Source organism: Cylas formicarius, unplaced genomic scaffold (assembly GCF_029955315.1).
Source record: "Cylas formicarius isolate icCylForm1 unplaced genomic scaffold, icCylForm1.1 PGA_scaffold_8__14_contigs__length_24414737, whole genome shotgun sequence".
Taxonomy (NCBI): Eukaryota; Metazoa; Arthropoda; class Insecta; order Coleoptera; family Brentidae; genus Cylas; species Cylas formicarius.
This window is the reverse complement of record NW_026844361.1, coordinates 17,284,408-17,310,160: the sequence shown is the minus strand read 5'-3', so window position 1 is coordinate 17,310,160 and position 25,753 is coordinate 17,284,408. Positions and strand designations below refer to the sequence as shown.

Below are 25,753 nucleotides of genomic sequence, written 5' to 3'. Positions count from 1 at the left end.
ATTAAATATACCTACAGTGGTAAGGTGGAAGCCTTAATACTATATGCCCTAGATTTTTTGCATAATTATCACAGACGTATTCCTTTTGTAGGTTCGGACTTTGTAGAACCTCAATTAATTGCTTTTTGATATAATCTTCGTGAACATAAATGTCGTTATTATACATTTAGTTTTGGATTGTTGCTTTTGTGTCACATGAGGAAGGGATTTTAGCCAACTGCCTACTGTGATAACTTGCATTGTCCATTACAATTACGCTATTAGGAGGAATGTTTGGAACTATTTTGTTTTTAAACCAATTTTCAAATAAATCCGCGGTCTTCATGGTAATATTTTTCGCAGACAGAGAAAGTCCATTTGGAATCCAACCATCTTGCAAAATAGTTATTCTTTTACCTCCTTTTGATGGCGCTTTTGTTTTACACTTATCAGTTGAGTCAACCCAACCCTTTTCCGGGGTATCATAAGTGTCGAACACTTCCATAAAGTAGTTCTGCCACATTTAACACCGGTTTCATCTCCCTCTTCTTCTAATTAAGATATCTAATGTAGACACGCTTTGTTCCTCGTGTAACCGGTAAATTTTGCGCCGTATGATATCTAGATCACTTTCATCTACCCTCGAGAAAATGTCAACATGGATTCTTTTTTTCTTCGCTGAAATGGGATTTTTCACAATTTTGCATACAGTTGATGTTGGAATTTCCGTCAATGTGGCCGTTTCTTCTAAAGACGCTTGCTTGCTGGCACCACTCAATAGAATAGTGTTTTCTACATTTGGGCGGGAGCATCTCCAGAGATACACTAGACTCGCACATATTTTGCATAATTCGCACACGATTCAACAGACGCTGTATTATTACGCACGAAATAAGAATGATTACTAATAAACTTAAACTAAGTAGTATACCAAACCAAAGAATATTAAACACAGGTAGGTATAAAATTATTTTCTAATACGGACGATAATTTTACCTGAATTTAAATTCCGAAATTTTAAGTAATTGCCTTGTTGCATTGTATGTTAATGACCACCCTTGGATAATCCCATTCAAAAGCAATTGGTCACTTTCTTATATCCATAAACAGACTATAACAAAGAGATTTTAGTAAATAATTTTAATGAATTCATAATTTGTGTTACACCAAACTTGTTACAAGATTCAGAAAATGCAGTTTTTAGTTCGAACCTTGCATTTAATCAAACCGCAATAGTTCTACAACCAGTGGATGAAAAAGAAATTTGGGATATTGGTAAAAAATTGAAGAATAAATATAGTTGTGGCTACTATGCTGTTTCTACTAGTCTCATAACGTTTGTGTTGCCATTGATTCTTAAACCATTGGTATTTATAAAAAACACGCTAAGCTTTGGAACATTTCCAGATCAAGTTAAACCTGCACTGGTTGTCCCAATCTTTAAAAATGTTATCAGAACGACATGCTAAATTATCGCCTGCTCCCATCATTTTCTAAAATTTTCTAAAAAGTGATGCGTCATCGAATTTTAAACTTTAATAAATAATATGGAGCATCGATACTTGCCCGGCAGGACAACTCAAACAGCCTTTGTACAACTTATATTTGATGTTTTAGAAAGTGACTTTTGAATAAACTACATACATATGGAATAAGAGGAGTGGCTTTAAGGTGGGTGCAATCGTACCTTTTAAAAATAAAGCAGCAAATTGTAATGGGGACGGCTCAAAATCTCAGAAAAGAAAAACATTGCAAGTATACCGCAGGGCAGTATAATAGGGCCAATATTATTTCATTTTTATATTAACAATAGTGCAGAATTGCATTCAATTACCAAGCGATACCAATGTTCTAATTGTAAATAACAAACCTCAAAAATGATGTCAGCGGATAATTGGTTTACTAAGAATAAATTAATTATTAGTAATGCTAAAACTGCTGTAACAATTATCATTATAATGTATCTGAATTTTTGCTATACCAGGTGTGTTCAAAAAGTAAGGTGGCTTTTTAAGTTTTATCAAAAAATATTTATTTATTCATCAATATTAATGTTGTCTCCTTCAAAGTAATCCCCTCCAGATATAATACACATGTGCCAACGTTCTTCCCAACCCGCGAATATAAGAAAAATTAAAATTCAATATTTGTTTAAGAAGATTTGTAGGGTGTACAGCTAGTTTCATAAAAATCTGACATTTCTTAAAAATTCCACTTTACATTTCGAGCAGTATACGAGATGTGTGACATTTAAGTTATAATACACTTGTGCCAATGTTTTTTCCAATCCTCGAGGTACTTCTGGTAAGCACTTCCTGGTTGAGTTCTTTCAGCGATGTTTTCTTTATCTCCTCAATGGTTCCAAATCTCCTTCCTTTCATAGGTTTCTTGAGTTATGGGAACAGGAAAAAATTGCAGGGAGCCATATTCGTTGAATATCTTGGCTGAGGCATTACTGTTGTTTTGTTTTTGGCCAAAAAGTTAGACTCAAGCAACGTGATATAAAATCCATGAATTCTTTTAACATATTTGTATTGTTTCGGAGCATAACCCCAAGGTAATAATCTGTGCTGCTACACGTTTTATGTCCAAAACTTTGGAAAAAATTGTATGGCACGAGCCAATAAAGATGCTGACGTCTTCAACCACTGTTCTCGGCCATCTTGGAAGAGCTTGTACCATTTATAAACACTTTTTTTGCTCACAGTAAAGTCGCCATATGCCGTTGTCAACATTTCAAGTGTTTTGCAGCACTGTATTCCATTTTTTATACAATTTTTTTTGCAAATTCTTAAGGACAAGGATAACTTATAACAAGAGCAGCCAGGAGAAATTGCAGGAAATTTCTAGCATGGTCCTGCTTTTGAGAAGACCGTTACTATCGGGAACCTAAGAACATTTTCGGAAATAAATATCAGAATGACTGGGCATTATGTAACACTTTGATTCGTTGGACATCAATGCTGACTCTCATGATGACAGGCACTTCAGCAGTCAGCGGAGTTTTACTAAAATGATACAACCGGAAAAAAAATGAAAACATTAAAAAAGGAAGAATGTTACTTTGCGAACCTTTCAATAGCACCGAACGTTTTTGATGTTAATTTTAAATTTTATATAAAATCATAAAACCAAAATTGCAATAATTTGATAGATCAAACGATGTGTGCCGAAGTGACATGGAATAAATAATGCTAAATAATGCATTATACCCATAATAAAATACCAAAAACTGCATAGGGAAAAATATGCCTAACCATTATCCGAAATTACTTAATCACAGGTGTCGCGATTCCCAACGCATTTTGTAGATCGTAACAACCAATTACAAAAACAATTTTTCCACTATAAAACAAACACCCGAAAACGGATCGGGTTAAACAGTTCTTCGAGCAGATACGAAACTACCAAAATGAAATTGTTTGTGTTTGTACTTTGCGTGATGGTCCTGTTTTTGGTAAGACCAAACTGTAGTTCCGTCGATTTATATTGGCATTTATCAACATGCTTAGCGAAAGCAAAATTTTAATATTTTATAGTATGATCGCTGTCAACAGACATTTGGAAAAACAAAACATAGTGGGCTTTGAAAAAATAAATGTCCTTATTGACATTCAGTCGTTTCCTAGCCTGTACTATCGAGATATCTAACTCCTTCCGACTTTTATCTTTCGGTGCACTGATGTGCACCAACTTAATTTGGAAACAGAGGAAGAATTGCTTCAGCTAGTTTTAGTTACTTAACAACGTGCTAAATTCTCGACAGTTAGACCAATAATCGCCATTAGCCTCTTTTAACTCAACTTCGTCGTTAAACCGCCTTTTTCAAACATCCAAGCAAATAATAGTCGCTGGGGGCCATATCTGGACTATAGGGAGAATGATCTATCTGTTGGAACCCACACTCTAAAATAGCAGCTTGTGCAACACCAGCAGTATGGACAGGTGCATTATCGTGCAAAAGATGCACGCCTCTGGTCAGTTTTCCTCGACGTTTTACACGTATGCAGTCTTGCAATTTATGTAATATTGTTGCGTAATATTTACCATTGACAGTGGTATCATTAAAATCTATCAAAAGAATTCCTTCACAATCCCAAAAGATGGTGGCCATCACATTTTTTGTTGACTGGCAGACTTTGAACTTTCTTGGAGGTGCTTCACCCTTAGACGCGACTCCATTGATTTTTTTTTTCGATAGAGGGTCATAATAGAGAACCATAGTTTCATCTCCCGTCACAATCGTTTCTATGACAGGCTTCGGTTCCGACCCACGACGAATACTTGTATCAGAAAGCTTAGTAATTTCTGAGATTTAATTGACCTTTCAACGTCGATCACTCAATACCACCTCTTCCAAAATCGCAACAATATCTTCCGTTATGACCTCCACTTGTCGACCAGTTCTTGAATCATCTTCAAGCGACTCCTGCTGCATTCGAAAACGTTTTGCCCATTCTTTCAGTACAGAATACGAAGGAGAACTTTGGCCGTACACACCATCCAGCCTTTCTTTAATAATATTCCGTGCTAACCCTTCTTTTATCAAAAACTTTATGACTGCTCTATACTCAGTTTGCGTTAATAAAAAAGTAGTTGACGCAAGACTTCAATTTTTTTTTGGAGGCTACTAAGATAAATATTTAAAAGAAGACAAAAGTGTTATCGTGACATTGGATTTGCATCTATGTCAGGCCGGGAAATTTTGGCGCTAACCTCGTAAATATACACACACCAATAGCACCTTACATAAAAGAGAATTTTTACTATTTCATTTAGGGAGAAAATCAGGCTCAAGCTCAGGGTCAGGGCTACGCCAGTGGTGGCGGTAACGCCGGAGGCAGTGCAGGGGGCAGCGCTGGAGGTCAAGCCGGTGTTGGCGGTGGATTTGGGTTTGGTTTCGATGTCGGAGGTGGGGCGGGGGCGGGCGGAAACGCGGGGGCTGGAGGCGGCGCTGGTAAAAAATAAATAAAACTCCGATAGCGGAATGGGCAGTATGAGGCGACAACGTAGATTAAATTTGATTTTGTTTCGATAAAATTCAATAAAAGTTGTAAAAAACTTCAGTTTTTTATTCAATTTCATTAGAAGAGATACACAATTAAAATATGTAGTGATGTAAAGCTGTAATCTGGTTAACTACTTTTCCGTTTGGTTCGGTTGGTTTTTCTCAGGTTAGCTGGTCATCATGTACGCTGGAACGAGCAAATAGCTCAACTTAAAAAAATTGAATTTTAAAAATACGATATGAAGACCCGATGTGATGCATTGGAGTAACTAACTGGGAAGTGCTAATTCCTCCTATTTTAAGCACTTGGAAATAATACAAAAATGGATGCTTAAGGTAATAAATACATAGAATAGAAAAAGTTGACTAAACGACCAGCATGATGATTCATTAAAGAAAAATGCACCTACTATTTGGTCTCCCAAAATCACACACCAGACACATTCACTTTCTGGGAATATCTGTAACTATACCATTTATAGCCCAGTCGAGATTATCTCTGGCCCAGTATCCACAATTTTGCGATGACACTACCAGTGCATCTAATTACCTGTTTTTATAGGACTTGATTTTGTGAAGGATGCCATTTTCATGTATTTTAATAACACCAGTTTTTCGTTTTTTCGTTTAAACTCAATGGCATTTTAGTTCGGTGATCATTAAATAGAACTCAATGTAATCAACCGGAAGTTTAATCTGATTGATATTAACTATTTCACAACGGTCAAATTACTACTTTCGGTGGCACATCAGTATACCGACTAAAAAAATTAACATAAAATAATAAGGAAATTAAAAATGAGACTTTTTCATGAAATTTGGTATGCTGGGAACGACTTTTTCAAATAACTTTCTCCGCTATTCTCTATCGCGAAGCAAAATAAGGAAAATTAACATTGTGGGTTAGCAGCAGGCCGCGTTTAAGATTTAAATTTCGGTTCAGTATCCTGTGAACCTTCAGCCTGCATGACCGTGCGAAACTTCTGTATTTATTTAGATGGCCAAAATATAGAGATGCCTTCATCTTAAATGCAGCACACTGTATATTATTTTACAAATTTAATACTTTCTATATATTATCTCAAGAATCTGCAATAAATGAGGATGAAAAAACTCTAAAAACTAACCAAAACTGAAAACAGAAAATCATTTAATAAATCATCGAATAAATATGGATTGTTTTACTTTAAATGTGCAAAGATTCTAAAAAATATATTTTTAAATATTATCTGTTATAGCAGTTTTCACTTAAGTTTTCAATTTTATTTCTTTTATAAGGATAACCAATTAACGATAAATTGGTTAAGGCTTTCGCGGCCCGTTGATGAGCTATTATCTTGATTCGGGTTTAAAGGCCGTCGTCGGTTGGAATTACTTCCTAACGTTTCGCTAGCACGAGTGGCGAGCTTCTTCAGAGGTCCTTCCATCTCCGATGTTGGACGTAGACTGACGATTTCTCCTGCGCAGGTTGTATTTATGCCGATTGGTGGAGGGCGGGGCTTGTTCCGCTTCGGTTGGTCTCCGGATATCGATCGGTACTGCTCGGGCGTTCCTAAGGATCGGGTTCCAGATTTGGTTGAGTCTAAGGGTCTCCTCCTTTCTGTTGAAATTGTGTGGGTGTTTTTGTATCTCAATGGCTTCCCTGACTAGTCTGTTGTGATAGCCGTTGACCGATGCTAGTAACTTACAGCTCTCAAAGTGTATCCTGTGTTCCCCGCTGTCCAGTGCGTGTTCAGCTACTGCAGACTTCTCTGTCTGACTAGGACGGACAGAGAAGTACCGATCGATATCCCGAGACCAACCGAAGCGGAACAAGCCCCGCCCACTACCAATCGGCATAAATACAACCTGCGCAGGAGAAATCATCAGTCTATGTCCAACATCGGAGATGGAAGGACCTCTGAAGAAGCTCGCCACTCGTGCTAGCGAAACGTTAGGAAGTAATTCCAACCGACGACGGCCTTTAAATCCGAATCAAGATAATAGCTAACCAATTAACATTTTGTATAGAAGTGCTGTTTTGAAAAATGTCCACTGATGCAACATATGCAGCTAGACAAATTCAAATGAAGAAGACGAAATATTCATTATCTGGACGAAACTTGTGTAAATGAACAATATACCGTTAAAAAGCGCGGGGCAATCTTTCATGGAAACATGCTCGACTAGATCGTATTCCTCCCGGATCTGTTATAGTCATGTATAATACCACTACTCAAAAGAATCCGAAAAACTACCCACGACATTTTGGAAAAAAATGACATCATTCATAAATAAGAAGCAAAAAGCCGAAAAAGGAGCTACTGAAGATTGTAAATTTGAATAAGCCACTTTGAAGAAATGCTAAATCTTATTCCTCGTGTTCCTGATAATGGCAACTACCACTAAAAAAAATCCGAAAAAATGCTCACGTCTACTCGGAAAAACATGACAACATTAATTTCAGAAGGATATGATGAAAAGGAGCTAATGGAGATTGTAAGTTTCAAAAAACCTTTTGTACGAAATTTTTGTTAGGCGATATTGCTTCAAAATGAAATCTAATCAAAACTAACCACAACCAACCAAAATTGGCCAAAGCATAACGCCACTTTCAAAATGAGGGGACGTTGAAACCCTCTTGCAAGAGGGAATAAAGACAGTGGATTGTAAAAAATTGAGTAAATATGACGAACCCGTTACCGAAATAGAAGAGAGCATGTGATAAGGTCATAAAATGCTATAAAACACTCTAGAGCCCCTTATTATGTCTCTGGACTCCAACAATTATATTTTATCTGACTACTCGCAACATGATAGATTTTCTATCCAGTTGACTACTTCTGGTGACGGTTTAAGCACACCATGATGGATTTCCTTGGTAGGCTCTAACTGGGGATTTGACATGCAGCCCCGCAATGGCATTGTGGTAATGGTGCTTTGTGTCATTCCCAAAGAAAGTCTGAACACATGCCGTGTCCAGTTCTGATCCTTTTCCAGATGGAACAAAGCCAACGAGTGAGTTCTGATCCGGAAGGGACCTGCGGCCATTAAATTTCGAAGACTGCATTTCACTTTCCCATTCATGTTCAGCATGGTTTCCACTAACGGTTCTGATTCCCGCAATGATCACTTACGAGATTTCAATCTGTTTATTCGAAGAGATGGTAGATCTTGATGGATGTGCAGCCTATTTGGTTGAAAACTGATCCCCGAGCACGATATAGTACATTCTGTGGAGTTCTGGTGGGGCAATTAGACGTAGGGACCGTTAAGTCATAGGAGGTACCCCTCAAATTTTGTACGATGTTCCTCGTTTACAAGTTAGCCTATATTCGAAAGATGTTTCTTGAAAGAGAGAGTTTTTATTTACCTGATCTTAGAATTATTAAGGTTTCAATTATCTGCCCATGTCTATAATTTCAATCGCGTGTAATTATTATTGTATTTATCATTCTAATTTAGGAACTATTCGTTGTGTGTAGATCTAAAAATCTGAAATGCAGGAAACTATAATTCTAATGTATGTAAAGTAATCCTCTCCAGACATAACACACTTGTGCCAACGTTTTTTGCACTTTCTGGTATAGCCTCCAGTGAATATGGTGGCTGAGGCACGATTGTGGTTTTGTTTTTGGCCAAAAAGTTAGACGCAAGCAAGGATGAGCGAGGAGGTCCATTATCTTGATGCAAAATCTATGAATTGTTTTCCCATAATTGCGGCAGTTTCCTCAGTATTGGTTCTCGCAAATGACGCATAACTTCAAGGTAATACTGTTTATTGACCGTACGACCTTGTGGTAAGAACTCTCGATGTACTACGCCACGATAATCAAAGAAAACAGTAAGCAAAACCATGACATGTGATCGAACTTGACGTGCTTTTTTCGAACTTGACGATTCTAGGTTTCATTGGGTTTTGGTTTCGACGTCATAACCATATACCCTTGATTCGTCACCAGTTATGACCTTTTTGAGCATATCAGGATCATCATTGACATCAGCAGACCAAATTTTCCTGCTACGCATTTCATGCTCAAAACTTCGGAATAAATTGCATGTCACAAACCAATAGAGATGCCGACGTCTTCAGTCACTTCTCTATTAGTAATTCAACACCATTTGTCACTTGCTGGGGGAGCCAGACCCAAGTTCGTCATCGGCGTTCTCGGGCATCTTGGAACACCTTGTAATACTTATAAATTTTTTTTTTGCTCAAAGTAGATTCACCATATGCCGTGGTCAACATTTGAAGTGTTTTGCGGCACTGTATTCCATTTTTTATACAAAATGTTGTTACAAAATCATTGATCCATTTTTTTTTGACAGCAGAGACGGGTTTCCACAATCTTCATATTTAAGGTGGCTTCCAGGTGCGGGTAATTATAATCCTGGACACTAAATTTAGTTTTAATAATCTAAATGTATATATTATCGTATTTGCACATTTTGTAGCAGTAGCCAGCTGGGGTATAAAAGTCAATTACTCTCCAGAATAATATCCAAATCCACCAAATCCACCCCACCAAAACTATTTAAAATTCAAATCATTCAAATAACCGTTTTTTAAATCAATACTTTTCTATGTCGCTATACGGGATGCTCGCAAAAACAGCTGGATTTATTACAAGATGCATGAATAATTATAAATCCATATTTTATTGTATCTCGTAGCCAATTAAGGACACTAGGACTTTCCTCGAAAAATAGTTATCGTAAGAACTTCGGGCGACATAATTTATGATTAAAGCGACCAGGAGAAATTGCAGGAAATTTCTAGAATGGCACAAACGAACGGGACTGTTTTTGGTAAGACTGTTGCCATAGTTCCATCGGCAGTGTCCCAACATTTTCGGAAATTAATATCGTTAACTTCAGAATGACTACACGCTTTTGGTTTCATGATGAGACAGGCTTTTCAGCAGTCAACGGAAACTCACTAAAATTATATAACCGGAAGGAAAATAAATTCACAACAAAAGGAAGAATAGTAGCAATAATTTGTTAATAACTGATTCAAGAGCAGATCAAATGATATGTGCCGAAGTGACATGGATAAATAATGCATTATACCCATAATAAAATACCAAAAACTGCATCGGGAAAAATATACTTAACCATTATCCGAAATTACTTAATTGCAGGTGTCGCGTTTCGAGATAAAAAAAAACACGGGGGCTTCATTGTGTTTCTGTTTTGCACGCCATATTTTAAAATCGATAACGTAGCGCAATTTTGATGATAAATGGGTCTAATGTTAAAGGAACGTTTTTTTTTTCGAAATCCGAGGACTATAAAACAAACACCCGTAACGGATTGTGTCAGACCGTTCTTCGAGCAGATACGAAACTACCAAAATGAAACTGTTTGTGTTTGTACTTTGTGTGATGGCCCTGTTTTTGGTAAGAAAACATTTCTCGTTACTATAGTTGCCTTTTTGCCTTTATCTTAGCATATATCATCAATTGTCCGTTAATAAATTAATTACAACCTTTTTGAAAAAAAGTAGAACATAGAAAAAAGATAAGTTGTTGAAACCTTGAAGGATACAGGCTTCAGCTCTTTGAGGTATACCTCTAGTATTTCTTATTAAATCGCAGCAATCTCTAATATGATCCTTCAGCTCTTCTACAGTGTTAACTGGGGTGCAATAAACCAGACTTCTAAAATGCTCCCATAGGAAAAAGTTCTAACTATTTAAATCTCTTACTGCAAGGGAAAATCTTTGGAAAATAACACAATAGAAAATCGTGCAATATTTTCCAAACCGACACGTGCAAGAAATTAAGATTATTTCAATTTCTAGTACTAAGTTTAAGATTTTTGTCAATAGAATTTAAAACTGCTTGTTTAATTTCTGGAGTTCTTCCCCTCCGATGGGCACCTTTTAAAAGACTATTTGGTATTAAATTAGCTGCTTCAGTCAACCGGCTATGTACATTTGAAAATGTTCGCCTATCTGTATGACTCTATTAGGAAAGCACTCTTGAAATAATCGCCCAGCTTCCGGTGCATTAGTAAATTCGACCATTCTTATTTAAAATATCAATACTCGGATAATTTAAACACCAAATTAACACGAAGAACTGAATTTGAAAACTGTTGTTAAACAAGTCCCTTGACAACAGAATTAATAATTCATACACACACCAATTGCACCTTACATAACTCAGTGTTTTTACTATTTCACTTAGGGAGAGAATCAGGCCCAAGCTCAGGGTAAGGGCGACGCCAGTGGTGGCGGTAGCGCCGGCGGCGGTGCCGGAGGCGGTGCCGGAGGCGGTGCTGGAGGCCAAGCCGGTGTTGGCGGTGGAGCTGGGTTTGGTTTCGAACTGGGTGGCGGAGCGGGGGCGGGCGGAAACGTGGGGGCTGGAGGCGGCGCTGGTAAAAAATAAAGAAAACTCGGATAGCGGAATGGGCAGTAAGAGGCGACAGCTGCGCGTAGATTAAATTTGATTTTATGTTTCGATAAAAGTGAATAAAAGCTGTAAGAAACTTCAGTTTTTTTTCTGCAATTTCTTTAGGACGGATACACACTTGAAATATGTAGTGGTGTAAAGCTATCATCTGGTTAACTACTTTTCGAACATAGCCTCATCTTTTATTCTCGTCACCTTCTTTTTATGCATTACTTTGGTAAGTAAGGCTTGATTTTGTGACGGATGTCATTTTCATGGATTTAAATAACAGCAGTTTTTCGATTTTTCGCTGAGCGCTAAATATAACTCAAAGTAATAAACTGAAAACTTAATCTGATTGACATTGATGATAGGGATGTCTTCATCTTAAATGAGACACACTGTATATTGTCTTTCCAACCTCATACTTTCTATATATCATCTCAAGGATCCACTGTTTTATTATGTTCAAGTGCTTTAAATAGCACTTCTCCAGTTAATACTGACTTATTGAAAAAGAATCGCCATTGTGTTAATACATTAATGAGCACCAACATAGGTAAAATATAACTTGATATCATAATATACAAATATGACATACATTAGGAGTTCTGTGTTATTTTCCGTCGGAGTCCCAAGGCTGTGGACCATGGAAGTGTTCATATCCTTAGCACTAAAAGTATACAATATCCTACTTGAGGAGTTAAAAGCGATTATTAAGGAAAAAGCAGAATTGTGTTACTTCCACGGTAATTTCTTTTTACACTGAAATCAGTTTCTGTTCCTGTAAGTCTCAAATGGCAGTAAACAATATTATTACTTTCTCAAGGACTGTTACGCGACTGGTAGCCTAAGATTAATTCTTCATTTTCAAAATGGTCAAAGAGAAATGTTATTTACCAGTTAAGATTTGTAGGTACATAAAACAATTACCAATATTTTCGAAATTACAAAAAATCTTTCAAAACAGTGCGAAAGAATATAAAAATTCTCCTAAGCAATAGAAGAATTATAACTTTTTATTATAATTTTATCAAATCAAAATGCTTTCGCATTCAGGATATTCAATATTTAACAAGTAACAGCTAAGAAATGAGTTAAATATTGTATAGCTTAGTTTGGATCAGTTTGTGAGACTCATCTAATTTTCACAACCTAGCTGGTTACTCTAGCTGATGCTCGCTTTTTGCACAATTTTTTGCCTGTGAAGAGAAACCATAGAATGCGTATGTCCCTGCTATTGTCATCAGCAGCGTTGGCATTCACGAGCCAAGACCCTGAAGCGACCAACACTTTACCACATTAATATAATTACTTTTACAATTTAGCAAATTTTCGACAGGAAACTAACGGTTTCGAACGATATTTTTCGAATTCGGCAAAATTCAATGGACGCCATTGTCATGCGTTCCGTATAAAACGCCGCCGGCGTACGGCCTAAACCATACATCAGCCTGCAACATGAAGAACTTCCTCGCTGTTATTTTTGCGATCGTCCTCTTCGGAGTGGTGAGTGTTTCCTATTAGTTCAACGTTATTTTTGAATGTAACTGCGGTTTAAGGGTTTTCTGAGCGCCATTCCTCCGCCCCAAGTGGAAGCCAGCGCCCATTCTGGCACCGCTTCCATAGGAGGGACTCACCAGCACTCCGCCAGCTGTAATAGAGGAGGTCCGCCCCCTGCCCAGCCGCTTCCAAGTGCGTATATTAGATTTCTGAGTTTTTAATGCAAGCGATTTCGAAAATTTTCCAAATTTGTGTGCTTTTTGCAGATGCGTCCGCCAACTCAACATCCACCGCGGGCTAAACCGTTTTAAATTTGTAGTTCCGATAATTGCCGCACTGTGCACAATGTCGTGTTCGATAAATAAATTCACCTATGAAATGACGTCAGTGGTTTAATTTTTGCAATTATATCCGCAAGTCAGCACCGTTAAATATTATGGGAACTCATTGAATCCTAGTGTATTTTTTGCAAAGTATGAACCTAGTTTTTGGAGTACATATTGTGTTGTGTTTCCTATTTTTTGGTTAGTACGAAGTAGAGGGCTCGGATCACTAAAGCAAACGGTGTATATTAACATTAATTATTAACTCTCAAAAATAATACGAAAGTAACCCCTAGTTAGGGAAGGGTGGGGCCACTAAGCCCACCTCAAAAATTAACCAATTTTTTTTTATTATAATTATAAATTCTGGCTATTTGCACATTTTTAGCCCTTTGCGTAATACCAGTGGCAAAATGGCCCGCTTAAAAATTCTAAAAAAAGCCGTTCCATATTACTATAACCGAATTTATTGAAAGTGTTATTTTTTGGATAATTCCAAGTATTTAGCCTAAAGTCAGAGCTTCAGTTACGTTTTTTTTATTGAATCCTTTTGAATAAATAACTATAATTACTACATATAACAAATGTTCCATAATTAACTTTATTCATGCATGTATGAATGTATAAGACATATGTTCACTGGGAAATGGCACCCAATGGCACAAATGCAGCTGAGCAATGAGTTCAGTACTGTGTTGGTTTGTTTTGGTTAATTTTGCGAGCTTCTACGGGCACAAACTTTTTTAAACAGGCCCATAATAGCCCTAAGGTTGTCCTTTTACTAGCTGGTTGCAAAATTTGAAATATTCAGTTGAGATTAAGTTAAATATATAGTGACGATTAGTTAATTTCTTGGCCTGAATTTATTGCAAACTATTAACCAAAGTTTCTTAGAACTATGTTATTTTGTTTCTAATTTAGTTTTTCTTGAAATAACCCTTAATAATAACTTCGAATATTTATTGTGTTACCAACTACTGCAATGGTTCATACAGCTTTTATCAGAAGACCTACCATCTATGATGCTTCATGACTGGTTAATACACCTAAGTTATTTTTTAATTTATATAATCCATTTATATATTTATTTGGCTACTCACCCAACAAAGAAATAATTAGTACAGCCGAAATAGATATAAACTGCATAAAACATATTTATCTATAAACTATATAATATATAGTTTTCTTTAAGATAAAATAAAAAACCAAAGTAAAATAGTTTAAAAGGCAGTATTTGCAGAGCTGCTTGTACATAAAAACAAATGCTGTGAATAGTAGTCATTCTTTAGCATAACACATGTTTTACAAAGGACTCTGCAAATTTGGAGAAGTATATGAAAAATACAAGGTAGCCATTTTATTGGTAAACAAATAAAGAGATAACAAATCAAACTGGTAATCAGCTATTATCTTCATTCGGGTTTAAAGGCCGTCGCCGATGTTGGACGTAGACTGTCTACGTCCAACATCGGAGATGGAAGGACCTCTGAAGAAGCTCGCCACTCGTGCTAGCGAAACGTTAGGAAGTAATTCCAATCGACGACGGCCTTTAAACCCGAATGAAGATAATAGCTTATCAACGGGCCGCGAAAGCCTTAACCAATTTATCAAACTGGTAATCGTCATCAATTGAAAAATGATTTTCTAATATGAAAATATGAAAAGTTCACAGTTATAATAGAAAAGAGGATAGTATTAACTTTCAGAGAACATTCTAATATTCTCATTGTATATTCTGCGTATGTGTTGCTTAATATAACCAAATTCCCAAAAATCTGTAATATACCTAATTATACACCGATCTAACTTGCGGGAAGCATCATTGTACACGTCAGTTTCGTTTCCCAGGCATCCGAGCCACTTCGGACGTTTCCGGGATATTATCGCACGGGTTTGTTAACAATCGGATGCTTTCGGAGATTTTACAGCACGGCAGGAATTTTGACGGTCATGTCAGTGAATGTATTAATGGCGTTTTGCAAAAATGTACCGAAAGTGGAGCTATCAATAAAGATCTTACGGCAACTTTTCAATAAATTATATTTACATCAATTTTTGTACACACAAAATCAAAAATAAAATAATTTTCACCTGAATTATACATCGAGGAAGATCTAAAAAATTGCTCAACAATCTGAATGCCTTTAGGGAATCAGTAACTACTCTTGCGCAAAAATACTTCGCTAATACGAAAAACAAATTTTTATTTCTGATTGTTCTGTTTAGACCACAGCATAAACTCTTCCGAATAATAAGGGTACGTGTGTAAATGTGTAAAATAAGAAGCACGGAAAGGAATTAACCAACAATTTTTTGTTTCGTCGACTTTAAACATGGAGAAGTAAGGGCAAGTAAGCAAAAAAGCAATATACATTTACTAGCAGCAACGATCGAATTGTTTGATCGATTGAAAACGGAAGTTTTACTTTCCCTCGGCAGTCTGATTGGAAGCTGAAAAAAAAACACCATTTAATATGCTATTTTGGGGATCAAACGCGTAGCGTAATACCTGGCTGCTGCCCCTGGCCCCCGCTGTTGGTAAAAATACACCCCGGGGTACGTTCATTGTTTCCTTTCAAGACTCCACCCCCTTGTCCCGAGCCCGGGTGCTGTGGTGGTTGCGGCAACGCATTGTAGGTTGCCTGCTCCGCAAATCAAAATAAGATTAAATAATTGCAATATGTCAGGGTTTTTCAAATACAGGGCTTACAAAACATTTGGTTTTTAATTTTTTTCGAAAGAAGGAGGTGACTTTAGATAGCCTCGTAACAGAATCTGGAAATCTTAGATAAAATGTTCTCATCTATGTTAAACAATTAATAAAAAATTGTTTAGGTTATACCTAGTTCCAAAGTTGCCCTTTTTTAACTTTTTCAACAACAAATTTTGCCAAAAACTGCCGAAGAGTAACTACCTCTCCGTTCACCTGCCACTCTCGAGACGTCTGACAATCATTATACGGCTAAGATCACCAAGTTTTACAGTTCAGTAATGCTGGCATTTAGAAACAGAGTATAATTCAAATTTTGATTAGGAATATCATGTAGTTGGAACCTGTTACCGAAACTATTATATTGGGTGACACATTAATAATTGGAAATATATAAAACGTGCCTCTGATGTACAGAGTGTTTAATATACAGTGGAGTAGCGATTTAGTGAACTTCGCTTCTAGTGAATTATGCTTCGCGATATTGTTTGTGTGTATTTTAAGTTCAGTGCGAAGTAGTACATTTAATTTTGAGGTTTTACACAGCAAATATGTCGCAGAAAGGAAGTGTTTGAATTTAAAACAAAAAGGTGAAATGCTAGAATGCATGAGTAAAGGCGATTGTGTGACTCTGCTTGCTAAAAAATATGTGCAATAAAAAAGAAAAATGAGCCTTTACTAAAGAGATTATCACAAACATTTAGAGGCTCAGAAAAAACAAAGACGTTAAAAATGTCTAGCTATTCTAATATAGAAAGAGATTTATACAAATATACCGGTGAGTGGGCTTTTCCTGAAGCTTCTACAAAAAGCTATTGACGTAAATACTTAATTTAATTTTTAATTTAACAGGTTCACAAAACTCTACTCCAAATACGTGGAGAGAAACTGTCGTCCCAGCCTGAATTAGTCGATTCATTTAAAGCACTATCGAAAAACTGATTCTGACGTCAGAACAGATTTGTAATGTCGATGAAACCGGCCTGTATTTGAAGTTGTTACCGTAAGACTTATGTATCAGTGACAGAGAAAACTGCACCGGGCAGAAAAACCAAACATCCAGGCGCCTTCGAAATTTTAGTTTGCCGCTTAATTCCAGCATGGATTACTGAAAATTTTTAATTTTCATTTTTAGGTGAAGGCGTTTTTAATGAATCGCAACTTACTCCATCCATCTGAAGCCTACTTAAAAAGTCCTGATGGTCTTACTTTTTACAAAACTTCTGGATTCCTCCTGCGTGGGTTTATGCTGAGTCGAACTTGCTGACGGTTCGCCTGTTCTCCTGTTGGCTTCTTCAGAGCTTGACTGAAAACTGGCGGAACGTCAGCAAGTTCGACTCAGCAAAAAGCTACGCAGAAAGAATCCAGAAGTTTTGTAGATACGATTACATGCGACACCTTTAATTCAATGTACCAGAATGTGAACGGAATTAATTATTTTATCGTAAAAACCTACTAAGGCAGTTATTGTCATAAGGCTCTGACCTAAATGCAATGTTGCAAACGTACACTTTAAGAGATGCAGTCTCAAATTGGCCTGAAATAAAAACAGTTGTTATAGAGAAATGTTGGCAAAATATTTTAACAATCAACTCGGATGATGAAGAGGATAATGTCCCCTTAAGTGTTTTAAGAGAACGATTACTTAATGATGAAGCACACAATGCCAATCGGAGTGTTATAGACCTCTTACAAAATATTACTCCAAATGTAAGTAAAATTACAAAAACGAAATCAAACCTCTATACCTCGAACTTGAAGGGTCTGTATTAATTAATAAATTCTAGCAGCCAGGCTATATTTGCTTTTAAATGTTCATTTTCCAGCCAGTCATGTCATATGGTTGACAATTTTTTTTTTGGATATCATTTTCTACTTTTTGAAAATCTCCATTTTTTCACCAATTACGAAGACCCCTAAAATAGGTCGAGATACAAAGGGTCGACTGTATTGTATGTTTACATTAATTTTAAATTGAATGTGAAATAAACGACATTAACGAATGGAATAAAGATGAACCAGCAAACTTAAAACAGAGAATGAAATAACAATTGATTCTGATTAGGAAAAAGATGATAATGACGATACTATGTCAAATACAGAAGACAAGCTTATTTCAACAAGCCAAGCTGTGCGATCTGTTAATAACCTTATCCAATGGGTGATGTAGTAGAATATAACAGCTTCATTTTGTTGCATGATTTAAGATAAAAAATTGTAGAAATCAACCAATAGAAAACAGCCTAAACTGGCGTTATTTTACACGCATATTTTTTTTCCGTAAACCTTGGTATGCATTTAAATATAATAGTACTTTTTCTTGTTTGTTACTTTTTGCAAAATATATATGTATTATTTCTTTGATTGTGTTCTTAATTTCAAATACCGCAAATGTGAACACCCAAGAAATAGTAAAATTGTTTTGCCAAAATAAGTTCATTAAATCGCGACTTCACTGTAAAACATTTTTTAAAAAATGACTAGTTCTTTAAGACTATTATCATATTCGAATGGAATTGGAGTACTACCAGAGAAGAAAATTGAACCAAAAACAAATATACAGCAGATACTCACAGTGGATGCAAAGAAAACCACCAACATCACCAACAATAACTTCATTTTCACTGTACTATCTGCAACAGACTCGTACAAAACTGGTCCAGTTCTTGTAACTACTTGCCGTGCCTACAATTCTACTTATATTCAGGACATCAGACAATTAATTTAATGCGCCGACTTCCGGATTTATTGAAAATATTTAGAAGTCGTTTATGTAACCCTGTGATTAGCCACAAGTGCATTAGGTGCGACGAAATTATTAAAAATGGAATTTTAATTTATGCATCCGGTAAACGCGAAAAGTTTTCCGAGAAAAGATCCACTCAATGGAACGATCTATATACTCACGTGCGATATATGATTGTAATCTTTAAAACCACCACCAAAAGTTCATTTTCTCGCACAATCCTGACCCTATTTGTACATTTATTTTTGTGAATAGACCTTTAGAAACGACGTGTGTGATCATTTTGTTTCTTTATTCGCTTTTTTATATCAGTTGTTAAATAAATACGGAGTTTAATGTGAAACGAATGAGTCTGACAGATCGAAAAAAGGTGGGCTATGGAAAACCAAAGCGCATCACTATCTGTCACTACATGTGCGAGCTGTCATTTGAATTTAGTCTGTTATTTCCCTGTGTGTCATCATTTAATATGGAGCGTCAAACAAGAAATTTATCTCGAGGTGAATCAATCAAAATCAAATCAAAAAGAATCAAAAAGCATCGTAAATAAGAAAGTAGATTACTCAAGTTGAAAACGCACAAAGCAATGTTTTCTATCCGATTAGGGCACTGCCACAGAATGATCAATGAGAAATGTTTAAGAATCCATCAATGTTAAACCGTAAACTAACCAAAACTGGCTCCTTGGTGCACTATCCTGAGTTGTTGGGCCAACTGAATTTTCATGTTCAAGGACTGCTTCACCTGGTAACCCCAAGAAACAGTTTTTTGATTAAAAGTCCTGTAATAATATTGACATTTTTTGTTATAGTCGTTCACAGTTCTCCAGATTAATTAAACATAAATTTTTGTTACAGTGAATATAGTCTATCATGTGTTTTTTTTTAATTATTTTATCTGAAGAGTAGTTAAGCAGCTATTTACAATCAAATTCTATTCTAAACGGATATTAATCTGTTCGATAATAAATATTGTCATTTACTATAATTTAATTATTTCTGGTTAATTGAATCCACTAAATACAATGTTAATGTTGACGTAACCTCCACAATTTTATTTTCTGCTTGTTAATATTTAAATGCCGTAATCATTTACTTATTTCAAGTAATTATATTAACGATAATAATACATATTAAAAAATTGTAACGTGGTATAATACAACAATATATTTGCGGCAACTGAAAAAATAGCGAGTTGATTTCTTCACACGCATAAAATACTGACAATTTAGCAAAATGAGGAGCGGCGAGTTCTTAATTTTAGTCGTATTCGTCGCCACTTTGGTAAGTTTCATGATTTTATTTATTTGAATTCAATGAAGAATAGATTGGCTGTGGTGGTTGCATATTTACAAATTCATCTTCAATAGGGAACTTGAACAAAATTTTAATTTGCAAAATATTGGTTACGAAAGTAAGTTTATACTATTAAAAGAACCCACAGTTCACAAAAAAATAATTTCGTAGTTCTATATAACAAATGTAAACAATTAAAAATTATAAAATTTTAATCCTCTTTGAAACGCACTGTCATTGGCTGTGACCGGTTGCAACGTCAATTCACTGGTAAGATTACGCGCCAGCCGGACCGTAGCATAGAGAATCCATTAGAATATAACAGAAATTTTTAAAAATGACCGAAGCCGATTTTTTAAAAGGTCGATCTGATCATTTTCCTTCAATGGATATTTTTATGGTAACATCTTAGATACAAAACACCGAAAGTTTTTCTTTTGCTTAGGTTTACGGTGTTAAAGCTAAAAAGAATTTTCAGCCACTAGTTTTAAGTCTATTTAATATTGTAATCAGCTTATAGTTTTCTAGTTTTTAAAATTCGAATTATATATCAAATAAAATGTAAATTATTCAATAAAAAAAACAAAAAGGACTTTTTTAACTAGTGGACATCTAAATAATGATTTTAACGTATATTCGTATTGATAACTTAAAGTGTTCTTTATTTCATATCGATGAGGAATCCATTCCTATGGAAATTTGTTTGCACGGTTAAGGCTAAAGTGAAACCTAAACATAATGTTAACAAAAAACCATGGCTTTTATTTTCTGGTAAACGAATAAAAAGATTATCTGGCGTTTTACGAATTTTACTCAAACACGATTGCACGATTTGCAACATTGTTTTTGTGTTGCTTCCATTATTATCATGTAAAGCCCACTAAGCACAAATAAAACTTTACACGAGCCAAAAATAAACGTAAATAATATCATTTTCGGCCGATAACCTGAGAACAATAGGACAACATGTCGCCGTATCGATTGAAAAGCAGCGGTATGACGTGACGATCATTCCCGCCCGTTTAGTGTTGTTTAAAAGGAATAGCCTGGTGTTACAACTTGAATTATTTATTGCATAAGAAATAAAAAATATTTAAGTTACCTATCCTTGGTTAAGCGGACATTTCTTTACAGATTAGTGTAGAGGGCGCTCCACAAGAGGAAGATGAAGCAGCTGCTGCCTTCGTGGCACAATCTGCCGATTTTAGAGACGCAAGGCAAACGTGTAGGTGCATACATCTCTTACGTCTCATTATGTTGTATTAAAAAAAATCTCTGGTCGCTAATTTTCTGTTCAACCAACGAAATAACCAATTTTTAGCGTCGTTCAAACACAACATGCGAAGGAGAAGTCTTAAAGAATTGATGATGATTAGAAAATACGTGCAAGACGAACTTGAAGAGGTCAACAGGGCGATACGGTGGAAATCCAACTTTAGGGGTAAGTTTATGAACGACGATTTACATCACATCAAAGGTGCCAAAATCGCTTCGATCATTAAAGAAAATATTTTTCTAAATTGTAACTAACATATCCATTGAAAGGCTACATTTACCAGTTGCCAATAGCTTTAAATACTTTTGTCATTCTAGCGCAAGCAGCTGACGACGGTAACGACTACGGTGAAGACGATGGTGGTTAGATCTAATAAAAATTAAGTACGCGTTAAGGGATTGACTCATTTTTTCAGATTACGGCGATGAGTAACAACAAAGCATATACGATGCGGGGATGGTTAGAAAATTTGTCCCTATTTAAGATGGTTTATTTCTGGTTATCTATACGAATAAACACGCTTAAGACGAACGTATAGTGTTTCTATTTCGAGGAAAAACATTTCCCCAATTCTTACTTGGAAATAACTTACATTTTACTTTTTTTCCATTCCTTCTGCGTCTGTCCTTGTTGAGTCGAACGTTTCACCAATCATCCTGTTGCCTTCTTCAGAGCTTGACTGAAACAGTTTCAGTCAAGCTCGACGCAGGAGGAATCCAGAGGTTTTGTAAAAAGCATTACAGTAGCCTGTGGAACTTTCTTTGGAAATTTAACTCAAATTTTGCTCGTCAAAAATTTTATTGGAACAAAGTGTCGGACATCGGATTTTTAAAAATTACCGTTTCTTTAATTTGAACAAGTAAAACACTGACCACAAGAACTTTCGTTTATTTGCGTTTACGGAGAGTCAGATCAATTTTATCCTGATGCGGCGCCATTTCCTGTCACCGATCCCGTCGCATTTCCTCCAATGGTGAAGCCGAAACTACCCTGCCCCGCGATTTCCCCCGTCCCGAAGCCAAGTATGTTGGCGTCGATGATGCCAGCCTGAAAGAATTTTTTTTTTAATGATAAAGCCGCGCAAAGAATGAAAACCATACTCCGTTCAAAAATTATATGGACTAATAAAAATGCGTAATCAGAGACGGTCGACGTTGATTGGTCACATTTAGGGATTCGCCTAAAGACATTTTGAAATTCATGTCCAATGGGACACCAAAGGGTGTTAAGCTGGTAATCTTCAGTTACACGTTGGCTGCACTGATTTAAGAGATTTAAGAGGTTATGTTGTGTCGTGAATTACTTGTTTTGCGTAGTGATATAATTTTTGTTTGAATATAATGGTATATTATGGCGGCAATGGGTAATGAAGAAATATTTAAATTCATAAAACTTTGTCAAGCCGTCACCTTTATGACATCCATTGTTGTTAACAGCATACTTGGAAACAAAAACTGATAACAGAGCCTTAAATAATGCTTTATTGTCACTTATACAAGTGGCATAAGCTGAGCAAAGCTTAAAAGGGAATTTGCAAACGTTATATGCATTTTCAACAAATATGTAATGGAAAATACTGCCTGTATCATAGAAAGGACAGTTTCTTGTTTTGCAGTCAGTACTTAATAATTAAAAACAAAACATTTTATTTTAAAATGTTTACAACGATTTTCACGGGTTACTTAGTTCGCTGAAAAAAACACTCGGAAGGCGGCCAAAAAAAGCTTATAAACATATTTGAAAGAAAACAAAAATTGTAAAATATAAATCCGAACAGTAAAGAAGCAAAAAAGAGTTGTTAATTTGCAGAAAATGTTGAATAAACGAAAATACAATTTAAATACTAAAAAAACGTTTCTGAGAAAAGATTTTCTCTATCTTTACAAAACGTATTGTTTTACTACCTAGAATAGGGTGGAAAAACGCCCTTACCATGAAAATTAAAAGAATCACTGAAACAAATATTACTGCACGTCTCATTGCGTCGTCAAAGTCAGAAGCGCGAATGAAAAGTGGAACAATCCTGTGCCCAAATTTATCAACTAAAAATAAAATGCATCTCCAGCGCAGTTCCGGATGCACAAATAAAAAAATTTTCGTTATTCCGCCATATTAATAGTGTCATATATTATAACGATTTCCGTTAATTTTGATAAATGAAAACGTAATAGTACTGAATAATACTTTTACGTGAAGATGAATCTCTCATGATGGCGGTAGACGGGGAAAGTAGTATGAGAATTTTTTGAAACATTAAACATGCATGGTCGGTTAAATATGATAAAGGGCGTGAATTTAGATGCCCTGACGCATTTCCTTCCTAGCAAGTTTACGAGGTGTGTTCAAAAAGTAAGGTGACTTTTGTAATTGATACACATGCCCCTAATATATGTTTACAGTTTCAGCCAGTTTGCACGTTTACGTTTTTTTGTGTGAAGCGTTAGACGTCTTTTGTGTGTCTGTCAAAAAAATAGAACAAAGAATTTGCACAAAATTATTATTATTATTATCATTATTATTATTACAAAGAATAAAGTGCAGAGGAGAACCTATTATGCACATTGGTAGTTAGTAGCATGAGAATATTATACATAAAATAAATATTTAGTTATTGCTGTGAAACAATACACTGTCCAAGCGACGTTTAAATACAGACAAGTTCGGCGCGCACACAACATCTGGGGGTAAACTGTTCCAATAATCGAAAATCCTGTTACTTATAAAATGCAGTCCTGAATTGTTCATTTCTTATTTTAAATGGATGACCACGTAGGCTACAAAGGACACTGTCACACCTAGGCACTACGGCAATAGTTCAAACCGGTTCTTGCCAACATGCAACACAGAGCACTTTTGAGCATTCAGTGGCAATAGCTAAGTTGAACACCACTTGGAAATAGTATTCAAGTCTGAAGTGCTGCAAAACACTTTTAATGTTGACAGCGGCGTATGGTGAATCTACTTTGAGCAAAAACAAAAATGTTTATAAGTGGTACAAGCTATTCGAAGATGGCCGAGAAGGCATAGATGACCAACTTCGCTCTGGGCGCCCCAGAACGTCAATAACTGATGAAAACTTTGAAAAAAGTGTCGAATCACTATTAGAGAAGTAGCTGAAGACGTCGGCATCTCTACTGCCTCGAGCCATGCAATTTGTCCGAAGTTTTGGGCATGAAATGTAGCAGCAAAATTGGTTCCGAACCTGCTTAATTTTGTGCAAAAGTACAATCGAAGGAGCATCACTCAAAAGCTGTTAAGCGACGTCAATGATGATCCTGATATGCTCAAAAAGGTCATAACTGATAACGAATTATGGTTATGACGTCGAAATCAAAACTCGAACGGAAGAAAAATCACTTCAAGTTCTATCAAATATCAAGGTTTTGCTTACATCGAGGGTTCTTACCACAAGGTTGTACGGCCGATAAAGAGTATTACCTTGAAGATATGCGCCGTTTGCGAGAAGTAGTACGAAGAAAACATCCGGAATTGTGGGAAAACACTCTTCATTGCTTGTGTCTAACTTTGTGGCCAAAAACAAAACCACCATATTTACCGAACTTGTCCCTGTTCCCAAAACTAAAGAAACCCATGAAAGGAAGGAGGTTTGGAACGATTGAGGAGATAAAGGAAAAGTCGCTGGAAGAACTCAAGGCTATACCAGGAAGTGCTTAAAACTTAAAAGACACCTTACTTTTTGAACACACCTCGTATTTTCAATTTGAAAAAAGTTATACAACAAGGATACGAATTAGACTCTTCTGTGCTCACTTCTTTCTTTAAGCTATATAATACATAAATAAGGGACTAGTAAAATATAATTAGCTTAGTTCTTTCATAAAGTATCTTAAAATGCAGATGCAGGCCCTACTTCTATTTCAAATTTAATTTGATGTAGTTTAAAATTCTGGAATTCTGTAGACAAATGAATGCTGAAGAATCTTATTTTAAACCATCCAACTTTTGTACAACTTTTTTTTGTAAAATTTGAAATAAACGTTCCGGGAAGTGAGGCACTTAAGCTTTTTGTTATTTTTTGTGATTTTTAACCATCAAGTCGATTTATTTTTGACTAAATTTAACTAAATTTTTATTTATTAAAATGTATTTAATAAAAAAAATCGTTACTGATTAGAAACTAATTTTCAATCGATTAAAAAAAATTGTTATTAGTATTTATAATATTTTCGAAAGCTCTGGCTTAGGTTAATTCATAGAATTATCCAAAAAATACTTACACTTTTAACTAACAGCTTTTTTTTATACCTGGCCTTACGCAAAGAGGTAAAAATATACAAATAACCAGAATTTATAATTATAACAACAACAAAAAAATTGTGAGGTGGCTCTCAAAAATTAACCCCAATCTCCTATAACTACTAAAATGACGCAATACGGTTTTCCAAAATTATTTCTTAATTCGCCTATAATTTTGGTAACTTCGAAGCATTATGCACCTTTATCCAACTCTGTATATTTAATGGTTTAAAAGTTACCCATACAATCCCATTAACCATACATAGGTATGTCAACTTC

General features: G+C 35.7%; 3 protein-coding genes and 1 long non-coding RNA gene across 5 annotated transcripts; 3 read left to right on the top strand and 1 right to left on the bottom strand.

Annotated features, from left to right (window-relative positions):
* The first annotated feature begins 3,338 nt into the window (after positions 1 to 3,338).
* LOC132706784 (uncharacterized) lies at positions 3,339 to 4,977 on the top strand. Its single transcript, XM_060678320.1, has 2 exons — positions 3,339 to 3,436; positions 4,759 to 4,977. Exons 1-2 carry the CDS (start codon positions 3,392 to 3,394, stop codon positions 4,945 to 4,947), a joined length of 234 nt encoding a protein of 77 aa, XP_060534303.1. The 5' UTR covers positions 3,339 to 3,391; the 3' UTR covers positions 4,948 to 4,977.
* A 5,234-nt stretch (positions 4,978 to 10,211) lies between these two features.
* On the top strand, positions 10,212 to 11,461 carry LOC132706193 (uncharacterized). The gene is made up of 2 exons (XM_060677376.1): positions 10,212 to 10,368; positions 11,161 to 11,461. Exons 1-2 carry the CDS (start codon positions 10,324 to 10,326, stop codon positions 11,359 to 11,361), a joined length of 246 nt encoding a protein of 81 aa, XP_060533359.1. The 5' UTR covers positions 10,212 to 10,323; the 3' UTR covers positions 11,362 to 11,461.
* A 3,752-nt stretch (positions 11,462 to 15,213) lies between these two features.
* On the bottom strand, positions 15,214 to 18,663 carry LOC132706537 (uncharacterized). The gene is made up of 3 exons (XR_009619599.1): positions 18,475 to 18,663; positions 15,700 to 15,832; positions 15,214 to 15,641 (listed from the first exon to the last, which is right to left on the bottom strand). It is a non-coding gene; the product is annotated as an uncharacterized LOC132706537 (long non-coding RNA).
* Positions 18,664 to 19,794: 1,131 nt separating this feature from the next.
* On the top strand, positions 19,795 to 21,749 carry LOC132706520 (uncharacterized). Of its 2 annotated transcripts, none has more exons than XM_060677883.1 (5): positions 19,795 to 19,929; positions 21,076 to 21,166; positions 21,263 to 21,382; positions 21,535 to 21,579; positions 21,633 to 21,749. In XM_060677883.1, the coding sequence occupies exons 1-5, from the start codon at positions 19,882 to 19,884 to the stop codon at positions 21,647 to 21,649; spliced, it is 321 nt and encodes a 106-aa protein (XP_060533866.1). In that variant the 5' UTR covers positions 19,795 to 19,881; the 3' UTR covers positions 21,650 to 21,749. The 2 variants fall into 2 exon arrangements, with proteins under 2 accessions (XP_060533866.1, XP_060533867.1); XM_060677884.1 differs by having other exon boundaries at positions 21,535 to 21,576; positions 21,633 to 21,743.
* The last annotated feature ends 4,004 nt before the right edge of the window (positions 21,750 to 25,753 follow it).

What these genes read in the sequence shown, in the direction of transcription:
- LOC132706193 (XM_060677376.1), top strand. Translation starts at nt 10,324, where the DNA reads ATGAAACTGTTTGTGTTTGTACTTTGTGTGATGGCCCTGTTTTTG. An exon ending in GTGTGATGGCCCTGTTTTTG is followed by an intron (nt 10,369 to 11,160) that starts GTAAGAAAACAT and finishes TATTTCACTTAG; the next exon opens with GGAGAGAATCAGGCCCAAGC.
- LOC132706784 (XM_060678320.1), top strand. Translation starts at nt 3,392, where the DNA reads ATGAAATTGTTTGTGTTTGTACTTTGCGTGATGGTCCTGTTTTTG. An exon ending in GCGTGATGGTCCTGTTTTTG is followed by an intron (nt 3,437 to 4,758) that starts GTAAGACCAAAC and finishes TATTTCATTTAG; the next exon opens with GGAGAAAATCAGGCTCAAGC.
- LOC132706520 (XM_060677883.1), top strand. Translation starts at nt 19,882, where the DNA reads ATGAGGAGCGGCGAGTTCTTAATTTTAGTCGTATTCGTCGCCACTTTG. An exon ending in TCGTATTCGTCGCCACTTTG is followed by an intron (nt 19,930 to 21,075) that starts GTAAGTTTCATG and finishes ATTTCTTTACAG; the next exon opens with ATTAGTGTAGAGGGCGCTCC. An exon ending in GTGGAAATCCAACTTTAGGG is followed by an intron (nt 21,383 to 21,534) that starts GTAAGTTTATGA and finishes TTGTCATTCTAG; the next exon opens with CGCAAGCAGCTGACGACGGT.